This window comes from Pinus tabuliformis, chromosome 8, assembly GCF_031772625.1.
Source record: "Pinus tabuliformis cultivar Carrire ecotype Pingquan chromosome 8, CPIR1, whole genome shotgun sequence".
Classification (NCBI taxonomy): Eukaryota; Viridiplantae; Streptophyta; class Pinopsida; order Pinales; family Pinaceae; genus Pinus; species Pinus tabuliformis.
This window is the reverse complement of record NC_142294.1, coordinates 770,316,094-770,333,458: the sequence shown is the minus strand read 5'-3', so window position 1 is coordinate 770,333,458 and position 17,365 is coordinate 770,316,094. Positions and strand designations below refer to the sequence as shown.

The 17,365-nt window shown below is 34.9% G+C and overlaps 2 protein-coding genes across 4 annotated transcripts; one reads left to right on the top strand and one right to left on the bottom strand.

The window, feature by feature from the left end:
- Positions 1-10,395: 10,395 nt before the first annotated feature.
- Positions 10,396-16,817, bottom strand: LOC149237857 (uncharacterized). The gene is made up of 7 exons (XM_089372843.1): positions 16,683-16,817; positions 12,021-12,355; positions 11,626-11,859; positions 11,428-11,514; positions 11,146-11,262; positions 10,920-11,045; positions 10,396-10,676 (listed from the first exon to the last, which is right to left on the bottom strand). The coding sequence occupies exons 2-7, from the start codon at positions 12,342-12,344 to the stop codon at positions 10,491-10,493; spliced, it is 1,074 nt and encodes a 357-aa protein (XP_089228969.1). The 5' UTR covers positions 12,345-12,355; positions 16,683-16,817; the 3' UTR covers positions 10,396-10,490.
- On the top strand, positions 14,729-17,108 carry LOC149237856 (cysteine-rich receptor-like protein kinase 2). Of its 3 annotated transcripts, XR_016246354.1 has the most exons (4): positions 14,729-15,148; positions 15,254-15,388; positions 16,621-16,705; positions 16,783-17,108. XR_016246354.1 is itself a non-coding variant. In XM_089372845.1 (3 exons), the coding sequence occupies exons 1-3, from the start codon at positions 14,755-14,757 to the stop codon at positions 15,576-15,578; spliced, it is 555 nt and encodes a 184-aa protein (XP_089228971.1). In that variant the 5' UTR covers positions 14,729-14,754; the 3' UTR covers positions 15,579-15,661. The 3 variants fall into 3 exon arrangements, 2 of the variants coding, with proteins under 2 accessions (XP_089228971.1, XP_089228970.1); XM_089372845.1 differs by lacking the exons at positions 16,621-16,705; positions 16,783-17,108 and adding an exon at positions 15,553-15,661; XM_089372844.1 differs by lacking the exons at positions 16,621-16,705; positions 16,783-17,108 and adding an exon at positions 15,501-15,661.
- The last annotated feature ends 257 nt before the right edge of the window (positions 17,109-17,365 follow it).

Genomic DNA, 17,365 nt, shown 5'->3' with positions numbered 1-17,365 from the left:
ATAATATTATGTTACATAATGTGAGTCACAACTATTAATTATTTGTGGCCTTTTTATTTTATTAACTATAGAGGAAACAAGAAAATAGTTCATGCCATTCAAAAGTATGTATCTATAAATAAGAGATCAACTTTATAAATAAGAGATCAACTTTACAAGATAATAAATTATCAAACATAATTGTTAGTCACAATTATTAAGTTATTTATGGTAGTGGTAGATCTATTAAGAACAAAACTTGAATATTATTTAGTTTTACAAAATTTGATTATGTGTTTTGAAATGATATATTTATAATTTTCCAAACCTAAAAGTAGATATTACGTTAGGCCTCGTTCTTAAAGTTGAGCCTATTATATATGAAGCTCTATACCATATGAGTACTCTAAAATCATATAAAGTTTAAAATATAATGGTAGGAATCGTTATATAAAGGATACATTCACACTAGAGTTTCACCATGGCGAGCATTTATGTTTATGTAAAAAACATATATATATATTTAAATTATATATTGATTATAGATAATTAAATATAGAATCTATTAAAAAAGATAATGGGAGAATTTATGTTTATGTACAAAAATAAATATTCAAATTATATATTGATTATAGATAATTGAATAAAGAATCTATTAAAAATAAATATCTTTTTAAGGATTAAGGATTTGTTTCATGACATGATAGAAGGAAAAGTCTTTTGCAAGATTGAGTAAAGTCACAATATTTAGAAACGTGGATCAAGGATGAGGATATATATTAAGATTTTTAAAACATATTACAATCAACATGAATTTATGCCAATGTGGTGATTGAACCACCAATTATTTTTATGTGATTAATGAATATTGTCTTTTGTAAGCATTTAGCACATTTTGTAAGCATTTAGTTACAATTATTTTTATAAGAAATTTACTACCAAATTTGAGCAATTTAAAGTAGCACGCTATAAGTAACTAACTTAAACTATTAATATAGATCAAGATGAGCACACAACTAGATACTGACTTCATAAATATAAATTAGTAGTATTGCTTACTTATACATAATTGAGTTTAATAATGTAGTAATTTTAGAGTTCTTTTTATCATGTTCATGATTAGGATTTTTAATGTTGAATTCATTTTTGTAGTATCCATGGATATGTTGAATATGGGCCATGAAACTATACCCAATAATATGTACAATATAATTATTTACATCATGAATTGAAACTCAATCCTAACCCACATCTTTCTAGCTAGCTTAATGTCAACTACATTAATTTCAATCCAAATTTGAATATTGTCACTTAATAATATTGGATTAGGTGGTTGAATATGTTGTACAATAATTCATTTTTAATCGATTTCATATCACCTGCGATATCTTATAATTCACGAATATTGCCAAATTGATGTTATATGTCGTCAATACCTGGCTCATCCTTATAACGACAACATTTGATAAGAGACATTAAAGGATTGTGCCTAGAATGTAATCTATAGTATAGTTATCTTAAAAAACTATGTGTGTGTGAGAGAGAAATATATAAATTACACACATACACACAAAATATTACAAAGTGATATATTAAATGTAAGTTAGTAATAGGTTGTGTAATATATATAAGTAGAAAGGAGTCATTTCCAAAGGAGCTCCGCATCAAGCGCGCTGAACTAGGGTTTACAATAAGGTTTCAGTGCTGGTTTCCGTATATGCGCACATCTTCCGTATATGCCCAGGTTCCGTATATGCGCACATCTTCCGTATATGCCCACATCTTCCGTATATGCCCAGTTTCCGTATATGTCCGGTTTCCGTATATGCCTACATCTTCCGTATATGCCCAGTGTCCGTATATGCCCAGTGTCCGTATATGCGCACATCTTCCGTATATACGCACATCTTCCGTATATGCCCAGTTTCTGTATATGCCCACATCTTCCGTATATGCGCACATCTTCCGTATATGCCCAGTTTCCGTATATGCGCACATATTCCGTATATGCCCACATCTTCCGTATATGCCCATTTTCCGTATATGCCCACATCTTCCGTATATGCCCAGTTTCCGTATATGCGCACATCTTCCGTATATGCCCAGTTTCTGTATATGCCCACATCTTCCGTATATGCGCACATCTTCCGTATATGCCCATGTTCCGTATATGCGCACATCTTCCGTATATGCGTACATCTTCCGTATATGCCCGGTTTCCGTATATGCCTACATCTTCCGTATATGCCCAGTGTCCGTATATGCGCACATCTTCCGTATATGCCCAGTTTCCGTATATGCGCACATCTTCCGTATATGCCCAGGTTCCGTATATGCGCACATCTTCCGTATATGCCCAGTTTCCATAATTGCGCACATCTTCCGTATATGCCCAGGTTTCGTATATGCGCACATCTTCCGTATATGCCCAGTTTCGTATATGCGCACATCTTCCGTATATGCCCAGTTTCCGTATATGCCCACATCTTCCGTATATGCGCACATCTTCCGTATATGCCCAGTTTCCGTATATGCCTACATCTTCCGTATATGCCCAGTTTCCATATATGCGCACATCTTCCGTATATGCCCACATCTTCCGTATATGCCCAGTTTCCGTATATGCGCACATCTTCCGTATATGCCCAGTTTCCGTATATGCCCACATCTTCCGTATATGCGTACATCTTCCGTATATGCCCGGTTTCCGTATATGCCTACATCTTCCGTATATGCCCAGTGTCCGTATATGCGCACATCTTCCGTATATGCCCATTTTCCATATATGCGCACATCTTCCGTATATGCCCACATCTTCCGTATATGCGTACATCTTCCGTATATGCCCGGTTTCCGTATATGCCCACATCTTCCGTATATGCCCAGTGTCCGTATATGCGCACATCTTCCGTATATGCCCACATCTTCCGTATATGCCCAGTTTCCGTATATGCCCACATCTTCCGTATATGCGCACATCTTCCGTATATGCCCAGTTTCCGTATATGCGCACATCTTCCGTATATGCCCACATCTTCCGTATATGCTCATTTTCCGTATATGCCCACATCTTCCGTATATGCCCAGTTTCCGTATATGCGCACATCTTCCGTATATGCCCAGTTTCTGTATATGCCCACATCTTCTGTATATGCGCACATCTTCCGTATATGCACACATCTTCCGTATATGCCCATGTTCCGTATATGCGCACATCTTCCGTATATGCGTACATCTTCCGTATATGCCCGGTTTGCGTATATGCCTACATCTTCCGTATATGCCCAGTGTCCGTATATGCGCACATCTTCCGTATATGCCCAGTTTCCGTATATGCCAGTTTCATATGCTTCCGTATATGCCCAGTTTCCGTATATGCGCACATCTTCCGTATATGCCCAGGTTCTGTATATGCGCACATCTTCCATATATGCCCAGTTTCCATAATTGCGCACATCTTCCGTATATGCCCAAGTTTCGTATATGCGCACATCTTCCGTATATGCCCAGTTTCGTATATGCGCACATCTTCCGTATATGCCCAGTTTCCGTATATGCCCACATCTTCCGTATATGCCACATCTTCCGTATATGCCCACATCTTCCGTATATGCCCAGTTTCCGTATATGCCCACATCTTCCGTATATGCCTACATCTTCCGTATATGCCCAGTTTCCATATATGCGCACATCTTCCGTATATGCCCACATCTTCCGTATATGCCCAGTTTCCGTATATGCGCACATCTTCCGTATATGCCCAGTTTCTGTATATGCCCACATCTTCCGTATATGCCCAGTGTCCGTATATGCGCACATCTTCCGTATATGGCCAGTTTCCGTATATGCGCACATCTTCCGTATATGCGTACATCTTCCGTATATGCCCGGTTTCCGTATATGCCCACATCTTCCGTATATGCCCAGTCTCCCGTATATGCCACATCTTCCGTATATGCCCACATCTTCCGTATATGCCCAGTTTTCGTATATGCCCACATCTTCCGTATATGCCTACATCTTCCGTATATGCCCAGTTTCCATATATGCGCACATCTTCCGTATATGCCCACATCTTCCGTATATGCCCAGTTTCCGTATATGCGCACATCTTCCGTATATGCCCAGTTTCTGTATATGCCCACATCTTCCGTATATGCCCAGTGTCCGTATATGCGCACATCTTCCGTATATGGCCAGTTTCCGTATATGCGCACATCTTCCGTATATGCGTACATCTTCCGTATATGCGTACATCTTCCGTATATGCCCGGTTTCCGTATATGCCCACATCTTCCGTATATGCCCAGTGTCCGTATATGCGCACATCTTCCGTATATGCCCACATCTTCCGTATATGCCCAGTTTTCGTATATGCCCACATCTTCCGTATATGCCTACATCTTCCGTATATGCCCAGTTTCCATATATGCGCACATCTTCCGTATATGCCCACATCTTCCGTATATGCCCAGTTTCCGTATATGCGCACATCTTCCGTATATGCCCAGTTTCTGTATATGCCCACATCTTCCGTATATGCGCACATCTTCCGTATATGCCCAGTTTCCGTATATGCGCACATCTTCCGTATATGCCCAGTTTCCGTATATGCGGACATCTTCCGTATATGCCCACATCTTCCGTATATGCGTACATCTTCCGTATATGCCCGGTTTCTGTATATGCCTACATCTTCCGTATATGCCCAGTGTCCGTATATGCGCACATCTTCCGTATATGCCCACATCTTCCGTATATGCCCAGTTTCCGTATATGCGCACATCTTCCGTATATGCCCAGGTTCCGTATATGCGCACATCTTCCGTATATGCCCAGTTTCCATAATTGCGCACATCTTCCGTATATGCCCAGGTTTCGTATATGCGCACATCTTCCGTATATGCCCAGTTTCGTATATGCGCACATCTTCCGTATATGCCCAGTTTCCGTATATGCCCACATCTTCCGTATATGCGCACATCTTCCGTATATGCCCAGTTTCCGTATATGCCTACATCTTCCGTATATGCCCAGTTTCCATATATGCGCACATCTTCCGTATATGCGCACATCTTCCGTATATGCCCAGTTTCCGTATATGCGCACATCTTCCGTATATGCCCAGTTTCCGTATATGCCCACATCTTCTGTATATGCGCACATCTTCCGTATATGCGTACATCTTCCGTATATGCCCGGTTTCCGTATATGCCTACATCTTCCGTATATGCCCAGTGTCCGTATATGCGCACATCTTCCGTATATGCCCATTTTCCATATATGCGCACATCTTCCGTATATGCCCACATCTTCCGTATATGCGTACATCTTCCGTATATGCCCGGTTTCCGTATATGCCCACATCTTCCGTATATGCCCAGTGTCCGTATATGCGCACATCTTCCGTATATGCCCACATCTTCCGTATATGCCCAGTTTCCGTATATGCCCACATCTTCCGTATATGCCTACATCTTCCGTATATGCCCAGTTTCCATATATGCGCACATCTTCCGTATATGCCCACATCTTCCGTATATGCCCAGTTTCTGTATATGCGCACATCTTCCGTATATGCCCACATCTTCCGTATATGCGTACATCTTCCGTATATGCCCGGTTTCTGTATATACCTACATCTTCCGTATATGCCCAGTGTCCGTATATGCGCACATCTTCCGTATATGCCCACATCTTCCGTATATGACCAGTTTCCGTATATGCGCACATCCTCCGTATATGCCCAGGTTCCGTATATGCGCACATCTTCCGTATATGCCCAGTTTCCATAATTGCGCACATCTTCCGTATATGCCCAGGTTTCGTATATGCGCACATCTTCCGTATATGCCCAGTTTCGTATATGCGCACATCTTCCGTATATGCCCAGTTTCCGTATATGCCCACATCTTCCGTATATGCGCACATCTTCTGTATATGCCCAGTTTCCGTATATGCCTACATCTTCCGTATATGCCCAGTTTCCGTATATGCACACTTCTTGTTGGACCTCCAAAGGAATCTTGAGTCAATTCAACCCCTTAGTGGGAAAATTCATGAATTGGTTTTAATTAAAAGTTATTGAGTCTTCAACATGTGGATGACTAGTAAAAACATATTATAGAGGAAGAGTCCAACTAGCCATTAGCTAGTCGTTATCTAACCATTAAGAAAAGTTTTACAAAAGGCTAGTCTCTCCTCTAGTAAGTGTTGTTGATTAGGAGATGATTTTGACGCATTAATACAAAAAAACTATTTGTGAAAATACTCTCTTATGCATTGAGTTGATCTTTTATGCCTTTTCTTCTTGGTTTTTTCCTACAATCTTGTGCTTTTAAGGACTAAGTTGCAGGTATACTTAAGCTATCACAATAGTATCACAACAGTCTGTAGAGGGTCATGTGGAAGGGGAGATCAAGGCCCAGGTCTTCACCTCACAATTTGCTAGTTGCCAAAAATACTCTTTGACAAGTGTTGGACAAGCTCTCTTAGGGGGGAATCTCCCTTTACATTTGTGAGCTATTGACACTAGTGTTGCTATTATAGTTGGGGGATCTCAAAGGAGTAGATCCTACTAGTGTGGTTGAATTTTCTTGCAGGTTGTCCAAGGCTAAAAGAGGGGGATAATCTTGCCCCCAACTCCCCACTCATCTCTAGTCTCAAAGGGAGAACCAACAAAAAAAAAAGGTTGTGATCGCACATGAGAACTTAAACGCACATGAGAACTTAAAGAAGTCCTTACAAGGTATCTAATTGCAATACCTTTTGACACATTAAATGAAAAGTTTGAGAGTCAATAAATACATGAAGAAAAACTCTAGGAAGGGAATTATAAGGAAGGGAAAGCTAAGGAGATAAATTGACTCAAAGTAAACACATGTTGAAGAAGGAAAGAAAGAAGAACCAATCAGTAAGGTTGTTGTATATTGCCAGCCACACCACTCGAAGAAACAATAATCACCATGGCAAGGGTGTGAGTGTTAAAAAAATTACTATGTGTTAACATGGAACCAAAAAGACACCCTATAAGGAGGAATATATACAACTAAAATAAATGCATAAGGGTATCAAAGTAGAACAATAAAGACATGGAACAAAATAATTAGCTAGAATCAAGAGCAAGGAGTAAATACCATAGTCGGACCCCATATCCACATTTTCACTATGATGGATGGATGCTTATGCATGGTGTTAATTGGCTAAATTAGTTAGCAAGTCATATTATATGATTTCTTCTCATGGTTTTGGGATGAAACAAGTGAATAATAGTGGAATGTAATGTGCCCAAGAAGGATAATATGGAGTATTTAGGGTGCTACACAAAGGGGTAATGAATGTATTATGGACACAATGATAGATTAAACCCACTTGGTAGTTGATGGGTAATAAGTAAGCTCATTAAATAGTGAATAGGAAATAACATTTTAAACAATGTGGATATATTTTTGCACTTTAGAATAGTAATGGGCATACAAAGATTCACAACTTGAATTTTAAGAATTTTAAGATTAATTTCATTATATGTATACATTTTGTATTCAATTTCAATCAAGAAGGATTTTCACATTTTCCACTAAAGTTTTATATTAAAAATATTTATTTAGCATTTTAAGCTAAAGTAGTTTAAAAGTAGAAGTCAAAAGGTGTAGACTAACTTATAGATTAAATGACATTTTTTCACCGGAATCCGATAATACAATTTCAAGCAAATTTGTGATTTTTTGTTGTTTAAAATATATTTTTGAATGCATAAATAGATTCAACACCCCAATAAAACTCTAGAGCACTCAAATTCTACATATTAAACAATTTAAACTCAAGTTTTTAAAAGTCTTAGTCATATTTTGGTTAAAATTAACGAGAAAAATATTCTTAAAAAAACCATTTCATTTATTAATTACACTATATAAAAACCAAAATTACAGAATTACAAAATATTATATTATGTATTTATAAATTCTATTTAATTTTCATATTTATCCTATAAATAAAATTACATAAAAATTTAAACTTCATATCTCTCATTAATTCATATCTCTGATTAATTTTCTATATATATATATATATATATATATATATATATATATATATATATATATATCTTTTAATAAGTTTAATAAATTAATTTGAGTGATTACATGTAATGAATTATAAACTAAATGTTATTATATAATAAGTTTAAATAAGTTTTATGAATTAATTTGAGTGAGAAAATTGCGAATTACAACCAGATGTTATCATGTTTCATAAATTTAATTTTCAAAAAAAATATAAATATCTTTTAATAAGTTTAATAAATTAATTTGAGTAACTACATGTCATGAATTATAAACTAAATGTTATTATATAATAAGTTTTATGAATTAATTTGAGTGAGAGAATTGCGAATTACAAACCAGATGTTATCATGTTTCATAAATTAATTTGAATACTTTAATATTATTAATTATAACCCATATATCACAAACTCAAGTTCATAATCTATTTGTTTATACGAAAATAATGGACTTTATTTAATACCCATTATTAAATTATCAAAATTATGATGAATCGATTTACCCTACATACCAACAAAATACTAAATACATTTCTCCAAAATATACATTTTGCTTTTTATTAAAAAAAAAAAAAACCATACACTTTATAATTATCATTACTCTCACATCTCACCACTAACCATCACTAACATAATTCTCCAATAACTTACGATCTCATTACAGTTATCATTACTTTGACATCTAACTACTCATCATAACTAACATAATTCTCCAATAACTTCACCAATAGTTAACTAGGTAAAAGACAAAGCCAATAACCCATCTACACCTCTTAGTTGTCTCTCCCAGTCAAACAAAAATAACTCTAGTATCTTAATATCACTTAAAACCATTTTCCACAACTAAAGTATCTTAATCAAATCATTCTCAATCTCCCTGTAGCATTCCAAAATAGTTGGTCTTTGCAAGGATTGAGAAAACTAGGAATTGATGCCCAATACTAAGATAATCATGTATTTTCACATTTAAAAAAGATCAATGATCATGCACCTAGGTAAGATAAGATAGTCATCCAACTCTTGGAAAGTTAATCAATCTTGTATTTAGTAGATTCATGGAATTTTAGTGCCTTTCTTGTAGTCCGATTCAATAATTAAATTTCCACTTCACTTTAATGGACTTTTGACTTTTGGATGGTGATTTTACATTCCATTCCAAACAACATTTTTGGACCATGTGATTTGAAGCAATCTCGTTGTTGTTGGGACCATGGGACTTGAGTTATTGTTCGTTTACCCTTTCCCAATGTTGGCTTCTATCTATAAAGTTTTCATTCAATTAAATGCTAACATAAAAGGTACTTGGAAGGTAAAAGTAAGAAAAATTTTGACATAGTTTTCGAACTAAGGAAATATACTCCTTTATCATAACAGATGATGTAAGTTATTGTTAAGGAGTATAGTGCATTGTTTTGGTCCATGGTTAGGAATGATTTTAATATTAGTTAAAGGTTTAAGGTTAAAGTTGTTATAATTATGATTAATACGTTGATTGTTAAGTAAATTTGATAACTTATTTATTTTATTTTTTTGGTATTTTATCTTAATATTGTGTATAAAATGTAGTACATATTATATATTTGATTAAGTTATTGTTAAGGAGTATAGTGCATTGTTTTGGTCCATGGTTAGGAATGATTTTAATATTAGTTAAAGGTTTAAGGTTAAAGTTGTTATAATTATGATTAATATGTTGATTGTTGAGTAAATTTGATAACTTATTTATTTTATTTTATTGGTATTTTATCTTAATATTGTGTATAAAATGTAGCACATATTATATATTTGATTAAGGGTAAGTGAGGAGTTTTCGATTCTAGAAATATATTAGAGAAGTAGGACTTTCAAAAGACATTATATTTTCATTAATGAAGTTGATACTTACAAAGTGAATGATTTAATAACTATCCAAAAATGTAGTAGATATCCTCTATGAGTGAAAAAATGAACATCAAGTTTCACCCAGTAACTTACTATTATTCATTAAAACATGAAGACACTTTAAAAAAATCTAATCTACATTTAATATGCTTAGTTGATAGAGGTAATATTGGTATATGATGGCTTAAATATTTAATTTTATTTTTAGTTTATTGTTATTTTTAATTATTTCTTCAAATTTGTTTATGCATTTAAAAATATAATAAAATAATTTTCAATTATTCTCAACACGTTTTAGTTTCATGTTCCTTTTGTTAGAAATAAGTCTCACCATTTTGCAATGACATAACTTAACTAGTGAAGGAAATCCACTTAATGAACTCATTTCATGACCATAAATATCCTTTACTATGCTATCATTACCTTCAATAAGGGAAATGGAAACAATTTTTGGAAACAAAAATGATGTATTAAAAAGTCTAAAAAATACAGAGATTACATATATTGAAACTGTCCTTGTAGCCCCTTTATAGATAAAACAATGGCTAAAGTTGTATTATTGTAGCCTAAGTCATTTAAACTTGCTGGAATGTTTAGCCTTCAAAGTAGCAAACCTAGTGGGTTTAGTGAGAGCAATGCTAGTTGAGCATATATGCTCTATGTATTGTTTGCGTGACTTGAACCCACGTGCTTTCAAGTCCTTTGGCGTGATTTTGGTCCTTTTAACCATAGCATCAACATTTATCTTTTTTGTTTTCTGTGAAAATTAAAACATTATCAATAAATATCAAAATCCACATAGATATAATGAAAATATGCTCACCATGTAACGAATATGAAAAGACATTTCATTGACTAGCTATTAATAAATATCAAAATCTATATAGATATAATGAGAATATGGTGAACATGTAAGGAATATGAAAAGAAAATGCATTGACTAGTCATAAAAAAATATGTCAATGTTATTATGAGCTAAGATATGTAGTATATAACTTACCTCTCCTAATTTATCTTGAAGTCTAGATGAATGCCGCAATGGTTGAGGAGAAGGTGATTTTTGCTGAGTATCATGTCCACCATCATACATGTGCAAAGGTGTTTTAGGAGATGTATATTCATTGCTCTGAACATTAGATTATACATAGATATAAGTATGTGAATAAAAAATAATTAAATGTAAAAATATGATAAAATTATAAGAGTATAAATAAATATAGTCTTACCTTGCATTGTGACATTGGACATGAAGATGGTTGTAGCATTTGAACCATTTCATTGCCATTCTTCTTAAGGCTTCTACAAGGGGTTTTCATTGATTGTGATTGTTCCAAAGGGAACACCTGCACCATAAATAAGAAATAACACACACACACATAATAAAAAAAAATCAAAGATAAGGATATATAATACAGAACATCCATTTCTCATCCCATCATTATGGTAAAACATAACAATTTATGTATTAATATTTTCGGTGGAATAGGTTATATGGATTAAAAACTTACTGGCCCAGTAACCCCTTGAAAACCTTGAAATCTAGGTGAGCGTCGCAATGGTTGGTGGCTTGAATTTGGGGAATTTTGTTGATTAGGCTATGCATATCAATAACAATGAGAAATTAGTATACAATTATAATAAATATAAATATTATTTAATGTTAAAATGTCTAAAAAATTAATATATGCAAAAAAAATGGACTCAACTGTGTTGTCATTGTCCTGATTGGTTTCATCAAAGTTTAATATATGGCTGTGCCCATCTGATCCTTCTTCCCCCACATCATCGGGAACCTCAGTGCTTGCTTTCTCTTTTCTAGCAATATCTATGCGCTTCATTGTCTGCATGCGTCTACGAGGTAGACTCTGATCCCAACGTTGAATTTTTTCACAAATCCTTTGCTTTGAAGTGTCACTAAGCTGATCAAATGTAGCAACTGACTGTGAAAACAAGTTTCGATGAATTTAGTCCACGACAATAAACTAATATTAATAGAAAACATATACAGATAAATACTAATAAATACTTACAGCTGAAAGAATTTCTTCATTGACAATATTAATAAAAAATCATATACAAATAAATACTAATAAATACTTACAGCTGAAAGAATTTCTTCATTGACAAATCTTTTATATGCTTGTTGTCGTGCACGACATAGCCTTGCATCTAAGTCATATTGTATTTTGGCATTTTGCCTTTTAACTGCACTTGTTGATTTGACTGCCCATGTAGCATTTGCATCTCTTGCTCGACCTCTTTGACGCGGAGGAATTGGTGGGAGATTGTGGGTGGTAGCGCGATGATGATTAAGACTAGATAGCTTAGATCGACTCAAATTCCCCGCACAGCCACCAACAAGACAAGTGAACACTTGCGTGGTGCCTTTGATAGTTACCTCCCATTCATGTCTAATTTCCTCCATTTTCTTATTTCCTTATAAATAAATATGTAAACAACAATGTTGTTAAAAACATCATAAAAACACATTAAAATAAAAATCAATATTCATATCTATTTTTTTGTGGTCATTGTTGCACATCCGGCAAGCACAAATTCTATATCAAAACGCTATATATAATACGTTACTGGACAAAAAACATATCTATTTGTTGGAACTAAACTTTTTATGTAGATGATAAGAACTCAACACATAAATAATGAAAAGAGTTAAATAATGTCAACACATAAATATAAATTTTTCCAGTTAACAAAGTGAATAGATATAAGCTAAATATACGGTGGTTGGTCAGTGTCACTTTGGGATTTTTTTATTATGAAACGAAAAAGTAAATTTACTTCAAACTCATACATTCTCGTTGTATTTTCGTATGTTTGTTGAGATTATGGTTTCTTAGTCAAGTTGTGAGATTTATTTAAGATGTAGATCGTATTTATCAGGAATTTGTCCCAACTCTTTAGCTGATTTGTAATACCTTAAATGTATCTACTTTCATGCTAGTGAATCTAGAGGTTGAGTGAGAGATGCTCAATTTTTCCATATTTTGTCTCTCTTTAATTTTAGTCATAGAAGAGAAGATCAGATTCAAGAAAATAAAATTAGTTAAGCTTTTGTTATCTAATTATTTAGTTTTATTCCTTCTTCAAGTTCTTCAACTTCTTTTTTCATTTTATTTTCTTTTCTTTTCTTTCTGGCTTCCATCCAGATTCAACAAAATAACATTATGTTAAGCTTTTGTTATTTAATTATTTAGTTCTATTCCTTCTTTAATTTCTTCAACTTTTCTTTTCCCTGGCTTCCTTAACTACATATATGTTTGTTTTTTCCCTTTAGTTATTTTAACAAGGCTTTATAGCCCTTTAACATTTCTTCACACACCTTTATATATAATAAATATAAAATAGGGTTTAACCATTTTTAACCTAAGTTCCTCTGGTAGATACACATTGTTTCTTACTTGGTATGTATATAGGCGTGTTTCCTTTCTGTGACATATATCTTATATGTCCTAAGTTCCTATCTAAAAATGGTGAAATATAGTTTTGATGTATGCAAGGGTGATTTGAACCAACTTAACAAACTTTATGTTAATATTTATACTAGCGTTCCACCACAGGTATTATTTGATGGTTTCCCAAAGTACTTTTCTTTATTATACATGCCATAATATGGAATAAACACAGTATAACTTTGATTATATGGGGCTTATCTATTGGTCCCCCTACACGAGTCCAGATGACTTCACATGCAATCTATGGTTAGCCCCCAGGTATTTAATCAATGGTTGGAATTTATTCATTTTGATCCAATGGTGGTCATATCAACCTTCCCTTTGCCAAAACATTATCTCATTTCACCAATTCATTCCGATAGAGATTTGCTCGGTTTTGCTACTAAATTCTTATTGTTTAACCTACCATGTTTGTCTAACTGAGCTCGATAGTTTGTTCTCTTCACTGTGTTATCGGAACTACCTTGCAGAGGTTATTCCAACTTGGTGAGTTGTTTAAATTAATAATTAACTCATAATTTTTATAACTATCGCCAAATCGAATGCGGACATTTTACTTGCGGTGAGGTATCCGCCATTCGATTGTAAGACTAAGGAGAGTGAAAAAAATGATCATAAAATTGATTTTCTTTATTTTTAATTTCAAGGGCGGACATTTTACGTGCGGTGAGGTATCTGCCATTCGATTGTAAGATTAAGGAGAGTGAAAAAAATGATCATAAAATTGATTTTCTTTATTTTTAATTTCAAGGATGGCATGTCGCGACTTGTGATTAAATTAAATTTTTAACCAATATTAATATAATAATTTACTTGATTTATTGAAAGAGAGAAAGCAAATAAACCATATTACTAAAAGAAACCAACAAAAAAATAATTTCATCTGAGAGAGTTGCTATACTAGACAGCAAAAAATGACATGGAAAATTAATTCCATAATTAATTTCATCATACCTAAGATAGTTGTCATACGAGATAGTAAGAAAAAACATATGTAAAATTTATTTAATTGTCCGTGAGAGAGTTGTTGTAAGAGGTGGTAAAAAAGAACATATGGTGGTGTAGAAGTGAAATTCATGGTATGCGATAGTTATTCCACCGGTTATTCCACACAATCAACTGGCTATAAGCGGCAATGACCTAGAGACGATGAGGACAACGACAACTGGCAATCAGCGATTAAACCTGCCACTGACCTTTCTAGAACAATGACGTTCTTGCAATGACAAGCGTTCTAGCTGCAATGACTGAGAAGAGTTCTAGCCAGCTCTGAAATAATATTACGTTTATCAAAACGATACTCATATAAAACCACCAGGTCATAAGTCTAATGGTCACATCTGAAGCCACCACGTGATCACCATGCAGGAACGCCATCACCCTTGTCTGCCAGGTTGCTCAAATCATCCACCCGTCTCTCAGCTTCATGCATATCGACGCCCTTATTTAACCCGTCCATCAGCTTTCCCTTCGGTTTTCCGTCTTCGGCCCTCCTGGCCGAGGAGTGTATGGGTTTCTCCTCCTAAACTTTTTGCTGCAGATTCAGCTGTTGCGCCATATAATGCGACGGAGCATATCTACAGCATAGGGCAGTGTTGGAGAGATTTATCCTCCACAGACTGCGGATCGTGGCTGGATTTTGCCCTGTCACAAATATCCGGATGCCAGACTGGAGCTATTGGCTCTCAATTCGTATCCATGAACTGCTATTTGCGTTCTGAGCTTTACGCATTTTTCAACGCTCTTCCTGAATCGGGTATTTTCGTCATATAGTTTACCATGATAAGAATATCTACTGGTTTTGTAATGTTTTTTCTTTTGTGAATTAAAAGGTAGCCAATTTTCTTGTGCAAATTTGCAGGAGGCCAAAGATCTAAAGTGCTTGGAGTAACTCTGGCCGTGGCATCCGCTACAGTTGGGTTAATTGCGGCCATTGGCCTTTGCATATGGAAATTTTCCTCTCGAAAATTTTGGCAACAGATTTCTCTAACCAGAGGTATCATTCAGTGTGCACTTATTAGCTTGTGATTTTTTAAATGATCACTCTTCTTTCGGATTATCATGTTATTTTTATATCAGTTACTGGTTTTGGAAATATTTGGGATCAGGGATCAGTGTCCGGCATTTGAAGATGTGTTGCGGGCGTCTAAATGTGTGCAGATGAAAATCTTATGGGGGTTGGCTGACAAACCTTAGAATACTTGAAGTTACAGGTCTGCCGCTGAGTGCTGTTTGGGCTCGATTCCAGGGGCTAGGAATGTCGAGAGTATGTTCCTAAAATCTGATGATACTTTTTATTTTATTCTTTTAAAAACCATTTGTCCTTCCCCTACTGACCATGGTTATCACAAGAAGGTACAGTTTGCATCAATTTCAGTATTTGTTTCCGGGGTACAGTTTGAATCAATTTCAGTATTTGTTTCCGGCGTCGTCTACCCAGGGGTTGAAAATCGTGGCCGGAATCTGGCTAAAAATTTAAAAAAAAATTGCAATAAGAATGTTTAAATAAATCCAGTTCAAAAAAATTACAATAAGAAGGTTTAAATAAATCCAGTTTTTGAGGGCGGAAATGGTTTTATGTTTAAATAAATCTAGTTTTTGAGAGTTGAGAGTGGAAATAGTTTTATAATGGAAATGGTTTTAGTACTATCAAAACCTTGAGCATCTTGTAATTTAGATTAACAAAATTTAAAAAAAATCTGCTATATTTTATCAAAATCTTGAGAAATTTTCATAATTTTCCAAACAAATTTGAAAGCAAAATAGACTGCGGCTTTCTGTTCAACATCCCAGAAAAAATCTGCCATATCTTATCAAAATCTCGAGAAATTTTCATAATTTTCCAAACAAATTTGAAAGCAAGATAGACTGCGGCTTTGTGTTCAACAACGTTTTTCAGGATTGTGTGCGGACTAACGAATTTCAAGCTTTATGCACCTTGCACGAATGGAAGCTGCAGTGGTAAAAGTTTTCTTTTTGGTCATGGCTTCCATACATTTTATCTTGTTTTTATAATTTTTACCTTATTTTCTAAGTTTATGATGGTAAAAGTTTTCTTTTTGGTTAGAAGGAGAAGTTATCATCACGCCAGGGCCACAGCTATCCACGACTGGTTCCATCAGGATTGCACACAGCAGGTGGTGGATCAGGGCTACTAACAAATTTACACATTACACATCTTGCCATTATGTCTTGAAAATTTTACAGTACAGAGAACGTATAAGATAGAGAACGTATAAGATATTATTACAAGAAGATATTACAAAATTCACCAAGAATTCGGCACTAACCTTGCCAGCCGCAGCTCCTCCAGGTATTGAATTGAACGCTCCTCGGTTCGCAGAATGGTTTTGCAGCTGTTCGCAGATAATGTTCTGTTCGGTTTTGCAGGTTTTGTTCTGTTTGCCGCGGAGCAGGAAGGGTTTTGAAGGCGGGAGGAGGTTGGTCGCATTCTTGCCATCTGTAAATGAGCTCTCCCGGGAATTAATACGATTTGAGTGAGTGGAGGCCACGCGCCGTATTTGATTAATATGTCATCAATACGATTTGATCAATCTGTAATCAATACGATCGATTTGAGGGTGGCTGCGATTTGATCAATCTGTAATCAATACGATTTGAGCTGCGGGCGATCAATCTGTAATCAATACGATTTGAGCTGCGGGCAGGGGCGCCGGGGCGCAGATGGGCAGCCGGAGAGGGATGCCGGAGAACGATGATGGATGGGAATATGATGCATGGTGAATGGTGGTCGTCGGGCTGTCAGACGGTACCTCCATAGCATTAACTTTGCTATGGAGGTGGAAATAGGAATCGCCTTGTATTGACAATTGACAATCAAATAAATTGAGCAAATAAATTGAGCGTTGATTGAAAATTAAAAGTATATTTTATAACTTTCATATTATGAAAGTAAAAAAATGTATTTTATTTTTTCTAAATTTTTTATTGATTAATTTTTTTGAAGTTTTAT

Bases quoted from the DNA above. Each gene is read 5' to 3' on its own strand.
- LOC149237857 (XM_089372843.1), bottom strand. From the start codon at position 12,344: ATGGAGGAAATTAGACATGAATGGGAGGTAACTATCAAAGGCACCACG. The intron at 11,263-11,427 runs GTAAGTTTTTAA...TTTATGGTGCAG, and splicing joins TTCAAGGGGTTACTGGGCCA to GTGTTCCCTTTGGAACAATC. The intron at 11,046-11,145 runs GTAAGACTATAT...TCTAATGTTCAG, and splicing joins GTCCAATGTCACAATGCAAG to AGCAATGAATATACATCTCC.
- LOC149237856 (XM_089372844.1), top strand. From the start codon at position 14,755: ATGCAGGAACGCCATCACCCTTGTCTGCCAGGTTGCTCAAATCATCCA. The intron at 15,149-15,253 runs GTATTTTCGTCA...GCAAATTTGCAG, and splicing joins CAACGCTCTTCCTGAATCGG to GAGGCCAAAGATCTAAAGTG. The intron at 15,389-15,500 runs GTATCATTCAGT...ATTTGGGATCAG, and splicing joins ACAGATTTCTCTAACCAGAG to GGATCAGTGTCCGGCATTTG.